Here is a 23,603-nt window from a genome sequence, read left to right on the forward strand (position 1 = left end):
GACCCTGAAAACCAGGAAGTGTCTCCGTGATCTGCCCCAACCCCCACCCTGCTCCCTGTGTTATCTTCTCACATCACCCACTCCCACCTTGGGGCCCTGCTATTGCTCTTTTCTCAAACTGGACTCTGTAGGGCTCACTTCCTCTATCTCAGGAGACTTTCAAATACCAACTCCCCAGATCTTCCCAGCCACCATATTGTCACTCTGTCCCCTCTGTTCAGTTTAGTCAGTTCAGTCGCTCAGTTGTGTCCGACTCTTTGCGACCCCATGGACTATAGCACACCAGGCCTCCCTGTCTATCACCAGCTCCTGGAGCTTACTCAAACTCATGTCCATTGAATCAGTGATGCCATCCAAACATCTCATGCTCTGTCGTCTCCTTCTCCTCCCACCTTCAATCTTACCAGGGTCTTTTCAAATGAGTCAGTTCTTAGCATCAGGTGGCCAAAGTATTGGAGCTTCAGCTTCAACATCAGTCCTTCCAATGAACATTCAGGACTGATTTCCTTTAGGATAGACTGGTTGGATCTCCTTATAGTCCAAAGGATTCTCAAGAGTCTTCTCCAACACCACAGTTCAAAAGCATCAGTTCTTTGGTGCTCAGCTTTCTTTATAGTCCAACTCTCACATCCATACATGACTACTGGAAAAACCATAGCTCTGACCAGAAGGACCTTTGTTGGCAAAGTAATGTCTCTGCTTTTTAATATGCTGTCTAGGTTGGTCATAACTTTCCTTCCAAAGAGCAAGCGTCTTTTAATTTCAAGGCTGCAGTCACCATCTGCAGTGATTTTGGAGCCCCCCAAAATAAAGTCTGACACTGTTTCCCCACCTATTTGCCATGATGATGGGACCGGATGCCGTGATCTTAGTTTTCTGAATGTTGAGCTTTAAGCCAACTTTTTCACTCTCCTCTTTCACTTTCATCAAGAGGCTCTTTAGTTCCTCTTCACTTTCTGCCATGAGGGTGGTGTCATCTGCATATCTGAGGTTATTGATATTTCTCCCGGCAATCTTGATTCCAACTTGTGCTTCATCCAGCCCAGTGTTTCTCATGATGTACTCTGCATATAAGTTAAGTAAGCAGGGTGACAATATACAGCCTTGACATACTCCTTTCCTGATTTGAAATTAGTCTGTTGTTCCATGTCCAGTTCTAACTGTTGCTTTCTGACCTGCATACATGTTTCTCAAGAGGCAGGTCATGTGGTCTGGTATTCCCATCTCTTTCAGAATTTTCCACAGTTTATTGTGACCCACACAGTCAAAGGCTTTGGCATAGTCAATAAAGCAAAAATAGATCTTTTTCTGGAACTCTCTTGCTTTTTCAATGATCCAGTGGATGTCGGCAATTTGATCTCTGGTTTCCCTGCCTTTTCTAAAACCAGCTTGAACATCTGGAAATTCATGGTTCATGTACTGTTGAAGCTTGGCTTGGAGAATTTTGAGCATCACTTTACTAGCATGTGAGATGAGTGCAATTGTGCAGTAGTTTGAGCCTTCTTTGGCATTGCCTTTCTTTGGGTTTGGAATGAAAACTGACCTTTTCCAGTCCTGTGGCCACTGCTGAGTTTTGCAAATTTGCTGGCATATTGAATGCAGCACTTTCACAGCATTATGTTTTAGGATTTGAAATAGCTAAATTGGAATTCTATCACCTTCACTAGCTTTGTTTGTAGTAATACTTCCTAAGGCCCACTTGGCTTCGCACTCCAGGATGTCTGGTTCTAGATGAGTGATCACATCATCATGATTATCTGGGTCGTGAAGATCTTTTTTGTACAGTTCTTCTGTGTATTCTTGCCATCTCTTAATATCTTCTGCTTCTATTTGGTCCATAGCAATTCTGTCCTTTATTGAGCCCATCTTTGCATAAAATGTTGCCTTGGTATCTCTAATTTTCTTGAAGAGATCTCTAATCTTTACCATTCTATTGTTTTCCTTATTTCTTTGCACTGATCACTGAGGAAGGCTTTCTTATCCCTCCTTGCTATTCTTTGGAACTCTGCATTCAGATGCATATATGTTTCCTTTTGTCCTTTGCTTTTTGCTTCTCTTCTTTTCACAGCTGTTTGTAAGACCTCCTCAGATAGCCATTTTGCTTTTTTGCATTTCTTTTTCTTGGGGATGGTCTTGATCCCTGTCTCCTGTATATTGTCATGAACCTCCATCCATAGTTCTTCAGGCACTCTGCCTTTCAGATCTAGTCCCTTCAGTCTATTTCTCACTTCCACTGTATAATCATAAGGGATTTGATTTAGGTCACACCTGAATGATCTAGTGGTTTTCCCTACTTTCTTCAATTTAAGTCTGAATCTGTCCCCTCACCCTGCCTTATTTATCCTTCTTCTTCTTCTTCTTCTTCTTTTTTTTTTTTTTTTGCCACAAGGCTGTGGGATTTACAGGATTTTAGCTCCCTGACCACAGATTGAACCCAGGCCACGACAGTGAAAATCCTAAACCTCTGGACCACAAGGGAATTCTCTGTCCCTCTTCCTAACACCTTTGAAGTATCTGAGTATAATTCTTCTCCATCTCTCCAGTCTGAATATAAGCTCCACATGAGGGGGTACTTGGTTCTGTTCACTGCAATACACCCAGCACCTGCCAAAGGGCCAGTCACTTAGTAGGTGCGCAATAAATAGTGTTGAATGAATCAGTGAAGAAAGGCCTCTAGGCTCCTAGCAGGAAGCCTCTGCCCACAGCCCCCCTCTGTCTGCCCAGGGTCTCACCAGCCCCTCCCTTCGGTGTGGTACTGCCCTCTCTGTCGCTGGACACTCTCTAGCTGGCCTTTCTGGTCCCTACCTCCTAGCACCATCCTCGCTGCCCTTTCCTGACTTTTCCCTTAGTTCACAGGGACCATTTTCAGCAGCAGCGCTAACTGGGACATATCTCATTGGAATTATTTTTGTTCTTCTGTAGGCCAATCCCACAATTTCCAGAAATTCAGACCTTGGCCACACACCCAGGGCACATACCAGATTTCCACATTTCAGTCCCAGCCCTTCTACGAGGCTAGAGGTGGGATTGGGGAGTGCTGTGAATGAATGAGGCTTTGAATTAATGTTCCAGACTGGAACCAGAGTTATACAGTCAGGATACCTGTCCCTAGGTAGCTCCAGGGTGCCGAAACAGGCCAAAGGCTATCTGTTAGGGGTCAACTTCAAAGGCTAGGTTTGGATGAAGGTGCAGGTTTAGAGGGTGGGACAGGAGTATTTTAAAACCAGGTCTGAAGCAGGGTCTGGGATCCAGCATGGGAGAGTAGCAATGGTCCCTGTGCTATTGGAAAGTGGAATCCTTGGCAGTAGGCAGAAGACTACAGACTAATGTAAACAGACCAAAGGAGAAACAGAGAGACAAGGGCAGAGAGAGAAAGAAGAGAGGAGGGAGCAGGCAGAGCCAGAACCATGAGAGAACAAGGTGGGAAAGGCAGGGACAGCCAGGAGGAGCTGGAGCATGCTTCCAGCAGCAGAAAGCCCTCTGGGTACCTGCTTCCCATTAACAGGCCAGGCTGCAACACTGTAATTGCTGTAATGTAATCCTGCTCCACACAAACCTGCAGAAAGAGGTTGCAGGCAGGGTAGCAGGCTTCCCCCAACCTTGAGAGGCTGCCTGGAGGGTACCAGTGAGAGCACCACCCGGAGATGGAGGGAAGGCAGCAGTTCCTGCTGAGGCCGCTGACCATGGGGAAGCAGGGCCACAGGGCTGTGCTGACCTCAGCCTAAGGCTGCCTCTCAGGGGAAGACAAGAAGAGGAGGCAGGTGGTTGGCCAAGCTGGGGAGGTGGCCTCGGTTGCAGAGAACTCTGGGAGAGAGCCAGGCAGGACAGAATGCCACACCACGTAGGGGTGTAGGGGTTGGGAGGAGAGGGTGTGAGCTGGGGGTCAGGAAGATTTGAGGGAGGAGCTTGGAACTTGAGTGATTTTTCATAACAAAGAATGCAAATCATATAACAGAAAATCAAATGGACAGAGAGGCTTAATATAAAATATTACGGTTCTCTGCCTCCCATCCTTCCCTCCCCCATCCTCCCCAGAGGCAACAAGTCGGGATGGTTTCTGTTTTTAGTTCTGCTGTGGTTACACCCATCAAGCCTGCCCAGAACATTTGCAGGGCTTGGGACAAGGGTACATTGGGGGCACACATAGCATATGTCTAAATATTTAGAAGTTGTAAATCCTGCAAACTACATAATGTGTTCCATTCTCCCACCTTGAAAAATGTACTTTCATAACCACTTGAAGGCCAAGTTCAAATTTAGAATTCTTGTACTCTTTGGAGTCCTAGAACTAGACAGGCAGGCAGGGCCCACCCACCGTCTCCCACAGCCCCCAGCTGACAGCTGTCCTGTTTCTCTTCCCACCCCAGGCTCCATCCCATACCATGAGGAGCCCTATGCAAAGAGAAGCGAACGCCCCAGTCCCCACACCCGAGCTCTGTCCACATCCCCTGCCTCCCTCAAACTGACTCAGGCCTCAGGGGACACACACCCTGGTGTAGCTCTCCCTCAGGAGGGGTGGTTAGGGTGAGAAGACTTACAGAGGCCCTGGAAGTAGGTTTCAGGCTGTTCATTTGGGCAGAGAATTCCAGGGTCCCAGGTCTAGAAGTGGGTGCAGGCTCTAGGTGGAAAAGTCCCCTTGAGAGGCATGTGCAAGATGGGATCGCTAGATAAAATACAGGGTGTCCATTAAACAACAATTTTTTGGTGTAAGTATAGCCCCAATAGTAAATGGGAGCATACTTATACTGGAAAAAAAAAAAAGAACAACAGCCATATTTGTTATCTAAATGCTACTAAACATGGTAACTCCAGGCTAGAGTCAGAGCAGAGCCTTCTAAAGTGCAGGGCTAGTTGAAATTGTCCTGGTTCTTCTGCTGGTTGCATTTGCACTCTGAATAGTACCCCTTCCTTCCTACTCCATTGAGAGGTACTGCGTGCTGCACTTTGTCACTCAGTTGTGTCCGACTTCTTGCGACCTGATGGACTGTAGCCCACTAGGCACCTCTGTCTATGGGGATTCTCCAGGCGAGAATGCTAGAGTGGTTTGCCATGCCCTCCTCCAGGAGATCGTCCCAACCCAGGGATTGAAACCAGGTCTCCTGCATTGCAGGCAGATTCTTTACCATCTGAGCCACCACGAAAGGAGACACCATCTAATGCCTTTCCACCATACAAAATGAGAAATTTACCACTCTTTCTCTCCTCTTCCCCTCCCCCACACTCATCTACCTCTCAACCTGTCTGTAACAGTCTGACATTTTAAAAGAATGATGATATTTAAATGTTGTGTTGAAGTCATAATTACGACAGCTGCATTTTGTCCTTAGATCAGCTTTAAAAGTTAAGAAATATCAATACACCAATATTACTAGGAGTATAGTTCACTGCTAAGAGAAGGAATATGTACCCAAGGATGATTTCCTTCTCTTCTGATCTGAGGTCGTGATGCCCAGACCATTTAAAGGGTGGCTAAGAATGCCTCAAGGTCACATGTATTCAGTTTTCTTAGGCTCCATCAAGTACTCAAAGGCTTGCCACATTTTCATTTGCTTTATATTTGGGTGATGGCTTTTTTTGTACAGCTTTTGATTTTCATGGAGTTTCTAATTGCTTTCTTTATTCCTATTGTCAAAAGAATAATGTGCCTTCTCCAAATTCTAAAAATGACCCCGCTTTGTATGTCTCCTTGTGCTGACATTGCCTCACATTAAAAGCCCCTGCTTTCCTTAATGACTTGCTTTATTGATATACGAGCTGCTTCTATTTATTTTTGCTTTCCAAGCAGCTGGAAGCCCTTTGAAACCCTGATGCCTTGTTCAGTTATAGAGCCCAGAATCAGGCCAGGCTTGAGAGGGCACCAGTGACTTGATGGGCATGAGTTTGAGCAAGCTCCGGGAGTTGGTGATTGACAGGGAAGCCTGGCAAGCTGCAGTCCATGGGATTGCAAAAGTCAGACATGACTGAAAGACTGAACTGAGCTGAGAGGGCATCTAATCTAAAGACCCCTTTAGAAGCCCCAAGCTCCTCCCTGACACTCCATCATGATGTTCCCTCTAGAACACCATCAATTCTGGGGAACTCTTTACTCCAAAGAGGCCCATCACTTTGGAGAACTTTGAGGATATCCTTCTTAGAAGAACTCCAACCATTGTCAGTGTTTTCTGGAGCCCTGTGCCCAGCCCCAGTTCAGTGACTGCCCTCAGGAAGCTTCTAGTTGTTGGTTTATCTTGCCACTACATGAGGCTCACACATGAGGAAAAACCCAACTGCCCACCCCAGAGAATGAGAGATCTTCTCTGGCTCTTCTCCTTACCACTTCCTGTTGGACCCTTGAGACCTCTCTCCCAAGCAGGAGGGCTGGTTGCTGATGGGAAGAGGGCAGAGAGAGGTTGGAAAGGCACATCGATTGACCCACTCCTCTTTAGGGTGTATGAACCATTAGGGGATACCCCAAAGCCCAGTGTGGGGGCACTGAACTCAGAGGCAGTGTTGCCAAAATCTTGGCTCTTTTGTGAACCAATGCCAAACAGAAATAAGGAGAGAGAGAGTTATGGAGGAGAAGGAAAGAGTGGCTTTTTTACTTTGCCAGGCAAAGGGGGAATACAGTAGGCCAATGCCAAAAGAATTATACCCCCTTCCCCAGTGAGTAAGGAGAGGTTATATAGTCAGGCAGGAGTATGTGGTAAGAATCAAGGCAGTAACAGTCCTTCATAAAGTTTCAAAAGAGTGGAGTTGCTGACAAGGTGAGGGTGTGTTAGGGATCTTAGGTGGTCCAGTCAGTCTCCTAATCTTGATGAGTCTCTGGTCCTTTAATCTTGCCTCAGGTGGTTCCCTTGCTGTTCCTCCTTTGTTTGGCAGCTGTTCTACCCTTTGGAACTGAGAGAAGGTCTTGGAAGCTGGAGTCTTACCCATAAGAAATGGGGAACAACAACAAAAAAGCCTCCATGCCCAGGAGCGCACAGGGCCCTACTCCGCATCAACAGCAGCACCCACCCTTGAAACCCTATCTCTTCCAGGCGGTTCCTCTGATGAGTTTTAGGGAAGAATCTTCCAGTTTGGGGCTGGAAGGGGATTTGAAAAAAAAATTATACCTCTGTTTTTGAAACCACTTACCTCAAATTGGGACTTGAACCCAGCCAAAACCTTGCCTGGGACGTGAGCCCATGTGTCTGGGACTCGAACCCAGCCAAAACCCATGGTACATGGTTTCAGGACTTAATGAAGCTCAGGTTCTTGATGTCTCATCACAGAAAGAGTTCAGTAAGAGACAAGGTGATCGGTAAGAAGTGGATTTATTCAGATTTAGAGAGGAGCACAGACAAAGTGTGGGCCATGGCAGAGAGTGAGTGCAGCCACCAAATGTGGTGTGGTTAGTTTTTATAGGCTGGGTAATTTCATATGCATTATTCCATCTATTTTGTAGAAGGGGTGGAGGTTTTCAGGAATTGGGCCGCTGCCCACTCCTTGGTCTTTTGATAGTGCCTTGGAACTGTCATGACACTTCTGGGTGTGTCATTTAGCTTGCTGATTGAGGATCAAGGTCTAGTCTTGTCTGCCATCTTGGTCCCATTTGATTCTAATCAGTTTATGTTGTTTTGGGCTATGTCATTCTTTCAAAAGTTGTGCCCTGTCCTTTTCCCTCCTGTTACATTTTTAGCCTTTTTTTCTTTCTTACTTGAGGCAGGAATTACCAAAAGCTGTACCTACCATTCTTTAAATACCATGTGCCAGACCTTTCATACAAACTATCTCCTCAAAACCACACAAAACATAGGCATTTTTATTACCCATTTTTTAATTAACTGTTTTATTAACCATTCTAGAGAAGGGAGGTCTTCCCTGGTAACTTGGCTGGTAAAGAATCCTCCTGCAATGCAGGAGACCATGGTTCAATTCCTGCGTCAGGAAGATTCCCTGGAGAAGGGATAGGCTACCCACTCTGGTATTATTGGGCTTTCCTGGTGGCTCAGACGGTAAAGAATCCACTGGCAATGTAGGAGACCTGGGTTTGATCCCTGGGTTAGGAAGATCTCCTGGAGGAGGGCATGGCAACCCACTCTAGTTTTCCTGCCTGGAGAATTCCGATGGACAGAGGAAACTGGTGAGCTACTGTCCTTGGTGTCACAAAGAGTTGGACACGACAGAGAAGGGAACACTGAGGCCCAGGTTAAGAAATTCATCAACGTCCCCTTGCTTAGGAAATAAGGGGACCAGAGTGCAAACTCTCTCTGGTTCTCAAGGGGCCTGATAGTCTGGATCAGTTGTGGCTTCATCAGCAAAGGGGAGGATAAACAATGCAAAGGTGGAATTTGACCTAAATCCCACCTACCAGAGGGCCAGTGTGAGGAAGGGAGCCAGGCACAGACAGCCCATTGACTTCTCTCGTATGGGCATCTAGGAGCTGGTGAAGATGCTTGGATGTGAGAACTATGGGATAAGAGCTGGGATTTGTGAATTCAGCATCTAGTGCAGAGAAGATAGATTAGAGAGGCAGGAGAGAAGAGGGCCGGGGTGCAGGGAGAGTTGTCAGGAGCTTGTGTCAATCACCCAGAGGAGAAGCAGCAGGAAGAGAGGAGCAGTGGAGAGGGCAGGGGTGAGAGGCAGTGAGGAAGTAACCAGGTGGGAACAGGTTGGGCCTGGGCTTGGGGTTGTTGCAGGAAGGGGGATCCCTTCCAAGGCCCGAGAGTGGGTTCTTGTCTAACACTAGGAAATGAATTGTCTGAGGAGACACATGTACTGACAAAGCAAGGGACTTTATTGGGAAGGGGTGCCCAGGCAGAGAACAGAAGGGTGGGGAGCCCCAGAGAACTGCTCTGCCTCCTGGCTCGCAGTTTTATGATGATGGGATTAGTTTCTGGGTTGTCTTTGGCCAGTCATCCTGACTCAGGATTCTTGCTGGTGGCACACACATTGCTCAGCCAAGATGGATTCCAGAGAGGAGGATTCTGGGAGGTGGTAGGATGTGTGGGGTTTCCCTTTGACCTTTCCCAAACTCTTCCAGTTGGTGGTGGCTTGTTAGTTCCATGTTCCTTACCAGGACCTCCTGTCTTAAAATAACTCACACAAATGGTTACTATGGTGCCTGGCCAGGGTGGGTGGTTTCAGTCAGCGTGTTTCTGCTGACAGGGTGAGCAAAGGGCTTTCCCTGGGCTGGCAGAGAGGGCAGTCACTGCTTCTGAGCAAGGTTCACAAAGGGATGGTGAGAGGGAGCAGCTTCAGTGGCCCAGAGACCCTCATTCATTAACTCCGCAGCATCCCCTGGGCTCCTGTGATGAGACAGTTTCTGGAAACAGAGGGCACAGGATGAGGTGGACAGCAGGCTGCCTTCATAGAGTTTATGAAAGTCCCTGAGAGTGAACTCTCTGAGGAAGAGTTCTTCCCCTCTCCCCCATTTCTTCTTTCCTCTTGAGAACTTTTAGAGTTGCGGGTGTGAGCTTCTAGGGGAAGGGAGAGTCTGGCTGATCCCCCTTCCTGTTCCTCCGAAACCACAAGCTGATTCTTTACCCAAAGTCACGTACATTCCCCAGGGCCCTTCCCACACCTGTCCCATTCTCCAGTTTCACTGGGGGACTTCTTTTCTATATGTTTTCTTTTTGTCTCAGTTCCATTCAAGGCAGTTGTGCACGTCCATCAGAATGACCGCTGTGAAATGTTAAAGCAGTGAAATAGCACTATTCACCTATTAGAATGGCTGAAAAGGAATATTTTTTTTATAAACTCTACAATAATCAGGTGCTTGCTGGGATGCAGAGCAGCTTGTACATGGCTGGGGGAATGCAAAATGGCACAGCCACTTTGGGAAACAATACAAGAGCTTACCTTTATATTTAGTGTACAACCTATCAATTCTACTCTTAGGGAGGTACTCAATAAAAATAAAAATACGTCTTCATATGAAAACCTGCATGCGTACGTTTAAAATAGCACTAATCATAATCGCCCAATAATGAAACAACATCAGCTAGTGGATGAATTAAAAGAAACAGCAGGCATATATCCATAATATGGAATACCTCCTAGCAATAAAAAACATTGAATAACTGATACACACGACATGGATGAATCTCAGAACTATTATGCTGAATGACAAACAGGATGACCAACTTTCCAGAAAGATAGTCCAAGACAGCTGTGCCATACCAGACCCAAAAATAAATTTATAATAATATCATATGTAATAAATAATTATATACATATGGGCTATTACTTTTTAAATTTTACTATACAAATATAAAAATAGGTGTTTATTTGAAATTATGTATTATTCTATGTTGTTTACTTTCTGTTACACAAAAACTATCATTTAAACAATAGTAGCAATTAATAGTAGAACTAGGCATGTAATAAGTATGAGAAAAACGATAAAAATATTTTTTGTACTCTTTATATCCTCTGACATAGCAGTTTATCTTTTTAAACTCTATCGGATATTTAAATTTTATGGGTTAATTATATATTCTTAAGATACATACATGTAAGACTTCTAGAAGGAATACTCTATAAATATAATAGTATCAGTTAAACAAAGCATATTACCTATATTTAATAAAAAGTAACAAAAATGTTTTTCCTTCTGTCCCATGATATGGTAGCATATTTTTACTCTTTCAGCCTCTTTTACCAATGACACCTCTCTGAATTGCCTGCAGCCTTTATGACAGCCTTCTTTTCCTTTATGTAGTGGTGAAATGGAATAGAGACAAATAGAGTTTAAAAAGTTTAACACTGCTCTAGCTGCCATCTTGCGTCCCCGCGTGTGTGCGCCTAACCTCAGCTGGTCTGCCCGAGACCACCTGAGCGCCAACCCTAGTACCCCGCGCGGCCCCATTTCCGCTCCAACAAGATGAAAGAAACTATCATGAACCAGGAGAAACTCGCCAAACTGCAGGCACAAGTGCGCATTGGTGGGAAAGGAACTGCTCGCAGAAAGAAGAAGGTGGTTCATAGAACAGCCACAGCAGATGACAAAAAACTTCAGTTCTCTTTAAAGAAGTTAGGGGTAAACAATATCTCTGGTATTGAAGAGGTGAATATGTTCACAAATCAAGGAACAGTGATCCACTTTAACAACCCTAAAGTTCAGGCATCTCTGGCAGCAAACACTTTCACCATTACAGGCCACGCTGAGACAAAGCAACTGACAGAAATGCTCCCCAGCATCTTAAACCAGCTTGGTGCCGACAGTCTGACCAGTTTAAGGAGACTGGCTGAAGCTCTGCCCAAACAATCCGTGGATGGAAAAGCACCACTTGCCACTGGAGAGGAGGATGATGATGAAGTTCCAGATCTTGTGGAGAATTTTGATGAGGCTTCCAAGAATGAAGCAAACTGAATTGAGTTAACTTCTGAAGAAGATAAATCTTGAAGAAGTTACTGGGAGCTGCTATTTTATATTATGACTGCTTTTTAAAATTTTGTTTATGGATCTGATAAAATCTAGATCTCTAATATTTTTAAGCCTAAGCCCCTGGACACTGCAGCTCTTTTCAGTTTTTGCTTATATACAATTCATTCTTTGCAGCTAATGAAGCTGAAGAAGCCTAAGAATAAAGTTTGAGACAAAGATAAATAAAATTCTTTGCCTAGTAAAAAAAAAAAAAAAAAAAAAAGTTTAACACTGTAATGGTCTTTATCTTTCTGGCTTACTTCACTCTGTATAACGGGCTCCAGTTTCATCCATCTCATTAGAACTGATTCAAATGAATTCTTTTTAATGGCTGAATAATATTCCATGGTGTATATGTACCACAGCTTCCTTATCCATTTGTCTGCTGATGGACATCTAGGTTGCTTCCATGTCCTGGCTATTATAAACAGTGCTGCGATGAACATTGGGGTGCATGTGTCTCTTTCAGATCTGGTTTCCTCGGTGTGTATGCCCAGAAGTGGTATTGCTGGGTCATATGGCAGTTCTATTTATCCATGGCTGATTCATGTCAATGTATGACAAAAACCAGTACAATATTGTAAAGTAATTAGTCTCCAACTAATAAAAATAAATGAAAAAAAAATTAAACACTTTGACCTGCAGTTCTGCTTTTCTCAAGCCTGCACTACACAGGGTCCTAGTGTCGGCTCAATGTGACAACACTGTGCTAGGTAGCCTCTCAAGAAAAGTGTGTGAGCCTGGAATACTTAGGATTTTACTTATTTGCATCAGCAGAAATTTGAACTTGTAGAAATTACTTTCCAGCTCTCCAAAAATGCCCTTCCTCTTTGTACCTACAAGCTCATTTTGGGAGACCAGCTGTTGGTCAGTCCTTTGTATCTATAAATTCATCCCATATGTTCTCCATGTCTAAAACATCCATCACTTTGTTTTACTTAGATACTTACTAATCTGATTTGTTTATCTGTGTCTGGTCTCAGACGCAACTTGAGGGATTTTTGTTTGCGGCACGTGGGCTTTTCTGTAGTTACCACGCAGCATGTGGGATCTTAGTTCCCCGACCAGGGATTGAACCCACGTCCCCTGCATTGGAAGGTGGATTCTTAACCACCGGACCACCAAGGAAGCCTTAAATGTCCATCATTTTAAAACATCTTAAAGCATATCGAATGTCATCACAAGTTAAACCTCTTTTCTCAGGAAAAGTGGTTCCAAAGCACAGAGGCCATTTGAACTTGTGAAACTGAATTTGGATTTCAAATGAGTGATGGCAAAAGAATTCAGAAAGTCCTGTTCAGCTTGGCTGTCCTTTACTGATGATAATGTTTTGAATTCCAAAGCAGTCTCACTTCCAAGAAATGAGTCATTCTTTTCTCTGGATGAGTTTCTGTCCAACCTGCACCTGAATGGAACTAGTCAGGTGCACTCAGCTCATCCTTTTCTGCACCTTCTTCAAAGATCATCAGACATTTTTGGAGAAATGGCATGTAGATTTCCATTTCACAGTAACCCCTTTCTCCACTCTCATCCTCAGTATATTTGAGGAGGGGTGGTGGTCAAGGGCATGCCACACAGCTTTCAGGATCTCAGTTCCCCGACCAGGGATTGAACCTGGGCCACGGCAATGAAAGTCTAGAATCCTAACCACTAAGCCACCAGGAATTCCCTCTCAGTGTATTTCTAAGTTAGAGAAAGACATTCTTCTGGTCCCACACTTGGAAAGTGTTATTTTATAGTAGGTCAATATTTTAACGTCTATTCCATAAGACGTCTTGTAAGCATATGCCTAAGGAAGCTATCTTCTTCTGCTTCTATAGATTAAAAATCTCATTGAGTGCTTCTTCATGTTTTCAGGAAATGGAAAAGTGACCTAAACTTTCATTATGAAAATCTCAATATCCTAGGTAAGCAAATCAAACCTCTTTTTAGCAGTGTTATGTAAAAGGTGTACAGGACATTAAGCCCGGTAAGATTTTAAAATTTCTCTTTGGTGAGAAGTTCATAGACTAAATGGAATTTTTCAACATTTACTTTTGCGCTGTTTGCCAATATGCCGACAGACGAGCAAAGCTAGCATTTGGACAAGATAACAATCTTTTGTTTCATATAATCTGTGATTTCACTAAGATCTTCAAAGAAATCAGGAAAACAATTTAAAACTCCATCTTTCAACTCAAAATACCACAGACCTCGGGAGAACCTGTTTGGGTTACTATGTTCAGCACATTGCTAGATATGTTACTAAATGTGTGCATGTTGGAACAGCTCACAGAATCTGCTCTACCCCGCAAAGGGCAACCCATCTGTTAAACAAAATTTCCCCCTTTTGTTCCCCCCAAAGAACATTTTCATCATAACCTTTGAATCAGTAAATGTAACTTAGTTTCACAAGACAATCAAGAAAACAGCACCATAATAAATGATGTACCCAGTCTAATTCAGCGGCTGCCATGTTTATTTGAGCATTGGTATATCTGGGGAGATGAAAACTCTTGATTGATTTGAAAGTAACTGTCGCATCCCAGACTTGTGAGCAGATCCTTCCTGCCCCAGCCAGGCTGGTGTGCTTGGCCAGGGAGGTACTCTCCTCCATTACAGAGACCTCAGAAGAACATCTCTTGGAACAAAGCAAGAGGGTGTCACCTCCCCACACTAGAGTGAGGTTTCAGGATGACTTTTCTGGATTGATGCACAGTTAGTCAACTGTGTAGCCGGAAAGGTAGGAGGTGATGCTTTAATTGGTGTAACTGCTTCTGGGCTTTACACATGCCTGAGAGATGTGGGGGAATGTTCAATGTGAGCAAGGGGAGGGTTTCACTAACAGAGTATCCTCAATGCTCTGCACTGGGGAGGTGAGTAGGGAGAGTGAGCAGATGCAGCTACAGGGATGCAGCCCACATTTGTGGAAGAGAGAGGATGTTGGGTGCATAGATCTGTTGAACCTTTTCAAAAAGAGATTTATTTATTTACTTATTTTTTGGCCACTCGGTGTAGTCTGTGGGATCTTAGTTCCCCAACTAGGGAGCGAACCAATGACCCCTGCAGTAGAAATGCAGAGTTTTAACCACTGGACCACCAAGGAAGTCCCCAGTTGCACCTTTGCCATCAGTTTCCTGTGGGTAGGCCTCTCTCTACTCCATTCAGTTGCTCCTCTCCCATCCTCCCACCGGAAATAAGAAGATGCTCTGTCAGATTGGGTAGACCAGGCAGAGGTCAGAGGCTTGGAAAGAGGCTAGGCCACCAGACTATAGGTTAGCTGCAAGTGAGGCCAATGAGAGGAGAAAGGTAAGCCCCAGACTGCAATCACAGGGACCCCACGCCAGGTGAGGGGGAATATCTCTTGCCATTAATAATTATGTTGTTTCCAGCTGCTCTAGAAACAGCTCAGAGAAGGAATAATCAACTAAAAATGGATTTAAATGATTTTTTTAAGTAAAGGAGAGAGGAAAATCAATCGAAATTAATATCAGGGCATTAAAATGCATGGAGATGAGTAAGTGTTGGCAAAAGCTCACCGTGGGGAAAACCAGTGACTGGGGATGTTTGGTGACTAGGGACATTCATGTGTGCCCGAATTGCTTTGGACAAATCTACTTTTTTGCCACAGTGGAATGCTGGTTCAGTTAGACAATGTTTTTCCACACCTCTCAGAATCTCAGACACCAGGGAGCTGGCAGAGATGTGGGATTTGTCTGGGAAATCCCAGATATGGGATCCAGAAATAGTCCAGAGCCGGTCAAGAGTGATGAAAAGATAAACAAGGCCTGACAAAGCCGCCAGGGGGTGGGGACTCGCCTTAGCAACAGCTTTGGGGGAAGGGTTGACAGCTTTTAGCCGACTGGGCTTTGTCAAGAGCCGCTGAGACTAACAGACCAACTTCCTGCCTCAGTCACTGGGGAGGGCTGAGCTGCTGCTGCTAACATATGCACCCAGCTGCAAGAAGTTAGAGAAGGTAAAAGTGGGGAAAGCAAGGGAACTCAGTCAGTGGCAAAAATGTTTGAACTCCAGCTATTGTTTTAGCTTCATGTGAGACTGTCATCATTAACCATGTGACTCCGCCATTGTCACCCAGTCCCTGCCTCCTGCAGGAGTAGGAAGATCTGCTTCGAAACAATGTAGCCTTTTTAAAGTAACTTAAAATTTCTCACTCTGATTATACATATTTCCAAGGTAGAAGATGTATTTCCAGAATCTCTAGTAGCTATAGATTTGAACAGGGACAACTTGCCTTCTAGGGCAAAGAGGGACAAGGCACCAGGTGTCCTGATCTCTTCCTCCATCTCCTGAGTTCAGCAACTGTTCATTTGTTTATTCATTCACTTAGGAAACACCTATCCAATGCCAATAATGTTTCAAGAGCAGTCTAAGTTCATGGAGAAAAAAACAAGGGGCTAGTCCCACTCCCTGTAAAGAGTTTACCTTCCAGGTTTCTGATGTTATCCAGGTTTTTAGTTCAGCAAATGATAATTATGTCTTGTCAAATAAACAGACATCTAGACTTAAGTAAGAGACTTAGATAGAGACTCTAATTAGAAAAACTATTGCTATAGGGAGAACATTCATCTCAGAAATCTGCAAACATCTTAAAATCAAACAGAAAAGGGATTTGTGTTTATAGGGTAGAGGAGAGCCAAGAAGCGATAAGCGGAATCTTTGGAGGGAAAGCTGAAACGCAAGGGGAAATACCAGTGAGGTTTGGCAGGAAAAGTGTTCCGCTGTGGTCTGGCAATTCCCAGGAGAAGCAGATGGGGGAGGGGGGCACATCCCAGTGTTTCTGTGCTTACGCAGGCTTGGGGGGAAAGCAGGGATCAGGGGCCTGGAGTGCAAAGAGAAGCCTGCCTAAAGGTAAAGCAGAGGGTAAGCAAGGGGCCATTGTGGACGCTTGGGCCATCTGCAGACACTTTCAATAAGTGTCAGGTGGGCGGCTGATAAGTACAAGACCAGAGCTGCTGAGCTGCACTCTTGCCATTTTCCAATAACCATCCACTCGCACACCCACACACAGAGAGGCTCTTAGGGCTCCTATCCTGTTGTGATTTTGATTGCTTTACTCTATATTTTATATTTTTCTAGACCACAAGCAGTAGCTTCCCTTCCAATGGGTAAAATTCAACTTGATTACCCCCAAAGCACACCCGCTAGCCAAAGAAAAATGAAGAAACAGGTTCACATATATTCTTCTGTCTCGCGGATAGAAAAGCCAGAAGAATGGGAATAGAATTTGTAACTTTTAAATCATGAGAAGAAAAATACAATAAATAAAATGTGACCAAATTAACAAAAGGCAAGACATGGGAATGGGGGAAAAGCCAAAAAAGAGAAAAGAAAAGCATGGTAGAGAGAAAACTCAAAATAAGGTGCTAGGAATAGATATGAGCATATTGGGCTTCCCAGGTGGCCCTAGTGGTAAAGAACCCACCTGCCAAAGCAGGAGACCTAAGAGACGCAGATCTGATCCTGGGTCAGGAAGGTCCCCTGGAGGAGGGTGTGGCAATCCACTCCAGTATTCTTGCCTAGATAATTCCATGGACAGAGGTGCCTGGTGGTCTACAGTTCATAGGGTTACAGAGTCGGACACAACTGAAGCAACTTAGCACGCATGCATACATGAACATATCACTAAGTACAATAAATTGTGAGCAATTAACAATGAAAAGAAAGGCATTCAAATTGGGTTTTTTAAAAATCTAGTTATATGTGATTGTGTGATTAATATATATTAGGTTATCTACTGCTCCATGACAAACCGCTCCAAAACATAGTGGTTAAAGACAAAAGTGTTTTTCACCATCTTGTGTTGGTGACTTGGGCAGTTCTGCTGGTCTTGGACTGGGATCACTGATGTGGCTGATGTCATCGGATAGCTCGACTGAGGCTGAAGAAACTGGATGTCCGCAGTCCGTGCATGGTCATTGGTAATGGCTTCGGCGGGGTTCCTGGGCTCTCTTCTATGTGGCCTCTCATCCTGCAGGAGCTTGGCTGGGGCTTCGTCACAGCATGATGACTGGGTGGTTCCAAGGACGCAAAAGAGGGAGCTTCAAGGCTTTTGAAGACTCAAATCTCAGAAACCACAGCTACTTCTGTACACATTCTATCCATCAAAGTGGTCACAAGTCCAGAACATGCTGCTGGCCGGAGTTAGCAGTGACTGCAGGGATGTCTGGGATCAGATTAAGAATGTATTGAGCTGGGGGTACGTTTAGTTTGGGTTCAGTTGACAGGGTAACAGTCAGGAAGGCCAGAGGTCCCCAAGCAGCCTGAGGAAATAAGCTGCAAGTGGCAGGCATTTTATTCCTTCTCAACACAAAATTAAAAGAGGCTTCTTTAATTCTGTGTTGAGGACACTTGGTTCTGCCTTGAGCTAAACAATGCCTTTTTCTTATGGAAATGTTTTTCTTAAGCTATATTAATGAAACTATGTATTTGCTTCGGAATCTGCCTTTCTTCAAAACGGTTCTGCCTACGACTACTTTTTTTCTTTTCTCAAACCTTGGGCTGATAATGACTCAACAAACCAGGATTCCTCTCGGTTGTTTTATGGCTGGGGAATGACACACCTTTTGCCATCCTATCTCAAAAGTGCATATTGTGGGAGAGGGGCCTGGTGAAACTCGCTTAGTCTTGAGGTGTCTCTCTTGTCTGATTAACAGCTTTCTAACAGACATAAAACGCCTTGCTAAAAACTAGCAAGGGGGCACTCTTTCTGTCCCCTTCTGATGCCTATGTCAGAAGCTTTCCCTATCTCTATTATACATTAATAAAACTTTGCTACACAAAAATCTTCAAGTAGTCAAGCCTTGTCTCTAATCCCAAATCAAAATCCTCTCCTCTGGAGGTCACGAATCCTGGCAACACACAGCTCGCAGCACCAACCTTTCACAGTGACCTATATATTTTTATGTGGTTTTCAGTCACTTTCTTAAGCAGTTGTGATTACTCACATCTAATTGTAAAAATGGTGTTTGGGGGTGGGAAGAACTGGGAGGTTGGTATTGAAATGTATATATTATTGACACTATGTATAAGATAGATAATCTATTGTATAGCACAGAGAACTTTACTCAGTGCTCCGTGGTGACCTAAACGGGAAGGAAATCCAAAAAAGAGGGGAGTAGATGTAACTTTACAGCTGATTCACTTTGCTATACAGCAGAAACCAACACAACGTTGTAAAGCAATTGTACTCCAATAAAAATTAATAAAGAAAAATCATGTTTGGGAATACTTCCATCACCCACTGACTTACCTGGCACTCTGACTGGAAGGTACAAGGCCAAATATTGAATCATAATATATTCTATGGCATCTGGCAATTACCTAGGTGGGCAGAAGAGAAAAAACAAGGTTTGGGATGCATGGAATCAAAAGCTAGTCTGTAGGAAATTTCTCCCATCATCAGATGTACAAAATTGTAAGGGAAGAGTTCAGTTCTCACTGAAGCTTGGTCAATGCAAATGGTGAATCCTATCAGGAATATATTCAATATTGCAAAATAGACCAATAACTTCCAAATATTAAGGGAAAATAATCTCAAACTTATAATTCCATACCCAGCCAAATTATTGATTAAATGTCAGGGTACATTTTTTTTTTTTCTTTTTGAGTGAGAACCATACGAAATAGAATTTTTCAGAGTCCACGTCTGTGGGACACAGAACTATAATAGTATTATAAATCTCAGGTCCAACTGTGTGAAGTCGCATGTTTTATGAATCTCAACTAGAAATACTAGAAATAAATTTTCATTGAACATGTTACAGTTAAGACTGTTGTTACTGTTTATTTGCTAAGTCACTGTCCGACTCTTTGTGACCCTATGGATTTCATCATACCAGGATCCTCTGTCCTCCACTGTCTCCCGGAGTTTTCTAAAATTCATGTCCATTAAGACAGTGATGCCATCCAACCATCTCATCCTCTGCTGTCCCCTTCTCCTCTTGTCCTCAATTTTTCCCAGCATCAGGGTCTTTTCCAATGAGTTGGCTTTTCACATCAGGTGGCCAAAATATTGGAACTTCAGCTTCAGTAAAAGCCCTTTAATGAATATTCAGGGTTAATTTCCTTTAGGATTGACTGGTTTGGTCTCCTTTGCAGTCCAAGGGACTCTCAAGAGTCTTCTCCAGCACCACAATTCGAAAGCATCAATTCTTTGGCGCTCAGCCTTCTTTTTGGCCCAACTCTCACATCCATACATGGCTACTGGAAAAACCATAGCTTTGACTATATGATTAAGACTGTATTACCTTTTTATTCTCTCAATGGAGAATATAAAATGTTACAAAATCATTACCACTAAGAAGCACTGGTGTCTTTGGAGTTGACTTGGCCGGGCTGAACTGTTTCCCAGAACTCCCTTTCTTGTATGTCTCCATTTGGGGTGGCCACAAGGGACACTTTGGAGGGATGCTTAGAGAGCTGGAGAGAAGCAGCAGCTACTTTGTAGCTCACACACACTGCTTCTTTCCAGTTGGCTCACCTCCTTGGTCTGGGGCAGCAGCCGGGCAGGCAACTGCATTGCCTTCCCCTAGAGCCTCTTTAGCTTCTCCAGCTCCTGAGTCAGCTGTGTTTTAGCTCTTCAAGATAGGGTACCAGCTCCTCTCCCAGGACATCCACACCATCAAGGTTGGAGACAGTTCCAGTCAGTCCTTGCGGGTCCAGCTCTGGGGTGGACCCGCACCCCAGAGGTGCTCTGGGGTGCCAGCTTGTCCAAACTTATCCCCCATAAGCTTGTCCGTGGATGGAAGTTTCCATCCAGCTTCCTTTTCCCCCTCCCTGCCCTGCAGACATCAGGTTGCAGCTGAAGATGCAAAGTCAACAGCCTTATACAGTCTGCTTAACCAGCTTCCGCGATGTGCAAAGTCAAAGCCCCCTAACAGATCTGTAGGTAAATAGAGATAAGACACATAGATAGATAGATACATGATAGGTGTATGGATAGACAGTTAAAAGATACATAGATGGATAGATGAATAGATGATAGATGGATAGATAGAAATTTTTCCTTCTAGTGAGACTGGTTTCTGGTTGAACCTCAACTAATACAGACAGCATCAGAGGCACAACTAAAATATTAGGAGGAAAACTATTACAGAGATATATCATACAGTTTAATGTTGGACTAATTTCCTAGATTTTGTGTTGTTTGTGGTATTTGTTACCATTTTCAAAAAATGCAAATTGTGATTTCTTTTCTCACGCTAAGTATTTTCTGTTATTTAATTAAACTAAGTATTTGATCTTGTATAATTATATATCTTCAGCCCCATGAAACCGGGATCCTCTCCTGCTTGTCTAGAGAAGGTGCTCCATCAAAAAGTGGGAATATACCAAGAAGAAAAAGACCCAGGAAAGGGGCAGTACAACATTAGATGGGGCAAACTTGAGGCTGATGGTACTGCGAAGTCCCCGAATGGCAACTGTGCAGCAAGTGTAGGGAGCAAGCAGCCTGTCCTGGGTGGGAGCGGAAGGAAGGAGGGCTTCAGAGGAATAGCTCCAAGACGTTTAAAACAGAAGAAACTGACCAAGTAACTCACTTTTAAGGGTATACTGAGAGAAAATGTGTATTTCTGCAATAAGTTATAGGGTGTGCTCAGTTGCTAAGACAAGTCTGACTCTGTGAACCCTTGGACTGTAGCCTGCCAGGCTCCTCTGTCCATGGAAACTTCCAGGCAAGAATATTGGAGTGGGGTGCTATATCCTCCTCCAGGGGATCTTCCCGACTGAGGGATAAAACCTGAGTTCTTCTCTGTCTCCTGCATTGGCAGAGTAATGGAAACAAACAAAAAAAAGTAAACAAATTAAAAAAAAAAAAAAAGCAACCAAGGTAATTATCAGTTCCAGAGAGAACAAAAGGTTCTACAAGAAAAGAAATAGAAGCATAATTAGTTACAGGAACCAGCTGTGAATAATGTCTGGGTAATTATCATAATATAAACACTGAATGTTGATTTTAGCAGAAATGATAATTTAATCATATCGGAAGATAGAGGAGGTTAAGAGAGGGTATGTAAGAGAGCTAATTCTTCCACTTCCATATAAAGTCAATAGGTAATACACAAAATTGAAAGAAATAACACAAAAGTATTTTTTTAATACAGTGGGAAGTATTGGAAGAAGTAGCTGAAAAAATTGAAAGTGTTTGCCTTAGAGAATTGAAATCAGGACTATTTTTCATCATAAGCTTTAGAGAATTATTTCATTGAAAATTAATTTTGATAATAGAAAAACATACATTAGGTATATACATTTTGATTATTCTTTACTACAATTATTTATTTCTTTATTTTTGGCTGCACTGAATATTCACTGCTGCACATAGGCTTTCTCAGCTTGTGGCAGTGGGAACTATTCTCTAGTTCCAGTGGGCAGGCTTCTCATAGCAGTGGCTTCTCCTGTTGCAGAGCACAGGCTCTAGGCACTCAGGCTTCAGTAGTTATGGCACTTGGGCTCAGTAGTTGTGGCTTGCGAGCTGTAGTTGCCCTGAGGCATGAGGAATCTTCTCAGACCAGAGATTAAACCCATGTCCCCATTTGCAGAAGGATTCCTAGCCACTGGACCACCAGAGAAGTCCTAGGTGTACATTTTTAAAAAAATAGGAGTTGCAATATTAACATCAAAAGAAATAAAATTCAAAGCAACCCACATTAAAAAGGGAGACTATTTCATATTAATAGATGGTATAGCCCATCAGGAAGATACAATGGGCATAAACATGTATGCATCTACTAACACAGCTTTGACAGAAGTATAATGAGAAAAATCTACAATCAAAGTGGGAGATTTTTAACACATCTTTCAGCAGATGAGATCAGATAGCAAATAAGTAAGGATACAGATGGCTTGATAATAATTAAGTAGCTAGATGGAAAAATTTCCTAAAATATTTTACCCAGTAATGGGAAACTACATATTTTCTTCAAGAACACAGTAAGTGTTCTTTCTAAATTAAACTTTCTTAGGCCACAAAAGAAATCAATACAGTTCAAATAGCAAAGCATACATACCTTCACAAACCACATATAATAAAATTAAGGTTTTAAAAAAAATAGCCAAAAGAAACAACAGCAACAACCACAAAAATTGAGAAATTTAAAGTGCACTTAGGAAAACTCTCATTAACTTGAGAGGAAATTCAAACTGCAATTACAAACTTTTTTTTTACTGTGGTCAAATATATACACAACCAAAAAATTTCAATCATTTTAAAATGTACAACCGAGTGACATTAAGTTCATTCATACTTTCATGCAAGTATCACCACTATCCATCTCCAGAAGTTTTTTCATAATTCCATAATGAAACACAAACTTTTTATAAGAATAAAAGCATGACATAGAAAACTTGTGGGATTTATCTAAAATGATATACAAAGAATCAATAAGCTTCAAGGAATTTACTCAAAAGCAAAAGTTTTTCAGAAAAATAAGCCCAAGGAAAGTGGGGAAATTGGTAAAGATAAAAATCAGAAATTAATGAACTAAACAAAAAAAATAGTAAAGTTGATTAACAAAAACGAAAGCCGTTTGCTCTTCTTAAAAATACACAATTTGGGAATCAAGAAAAGAGGAGACATAAACAAACAGCATTAGGAGTGATAATGAGGACTTGATCATGTGGATAAATAAATATAAGACTTGGCTATAAAAATAACATTAAAATATCTTCCTGTTAAATTCCAAGGAATCTTAAAAAAAGTTCTTAGAATAAGTGAGTTCAACAAGATTGTAGAGTATAAGACTGACATACACAAATCATCACATTTTAAAAAATAATTTAAGCAATTATGTTTGGTTGTGCTGGGTCTTTGTTGCCACACACGGCTTTCTCTGGTTTTGCAGGTGGAGACTGCTCTCCAGCCGCAGTGCTCGGGATTCTCCTTATGGTGGTTTCTCTTGCTGTGGAGAATGGGCTCTGGGTTACACGGGCTTCAGTTGTGGTGCCCGGACTTATTTGCCCCTCAGCATGTGGGATCATCACAGACCAGGGATCAAATCCGTGTCTCCTGCCTTGGTGGGTCGATTCTTTGTCACTGAGCCACCAGCAAAGTTCCATCACATTTTTAAATCCTTATAATGAACATGTGCAAGCCAAAATGAAAAACACAGCACCTTTAACAGAAATCCAAAGAAAATGAAATACTTCTGTATACATTTATTAACATATGTATAGAATCCCCATGCTGAAAATTACAAAATGCTCATGAAAGAAATCAAAC

The 23,603-nt window shown here is 43.0% G+C and overlaps 1 protein-coding gene across 1 annotated transcript; it reads left to right on the forward strand.

Annotated features, from left to right (window-relative positions):
* The first annotated feature begins 10,797 nt into the window (after positions 1-10,797).
* LOC136147065 (transcription factor BTF3) lies at positions 10,798-11,574 on the forward strand. The gene has a single exon (XM_065906216.1). The coding sequence runs from the start codon at positions 10,844-10,846 to the stop codon at positions 11,330-11,332; it is 489 nt and encodes a 162-aa protein (XP_065762288.1). The 5' UTR covers positions 10,798-10,843; the 3' UTR covers positions 11,333-11,574.
* Positions 11,575-23,603: the final 12,029 nt, after the last annotated feature.

Source organism: Muntiacus reevesi, chromosome 15, assembly GCF_963930625.1.
Source record: "Muntiacus reevesi chromosome 15, mMunRee1.1, whole genome shotgun sequence".
In the NCBI taxonomy this organism is placed as follows: Eukaryota; Metazoa; Chordata; class Mammalia; order Artiodactyla; family Cervidae; genus Muntiacus; species Muntiacus reevesi.

Bases quoted from the DNA above. Each gene is read 5' to 3' on its own strand.
- LOC136147065 (XM_065906216.1), top strand. From the start codon at position 10,844: ATGAAAGAAACTATCATGAACCAGGAGAAACTCGCCAAACTGCAGGCA.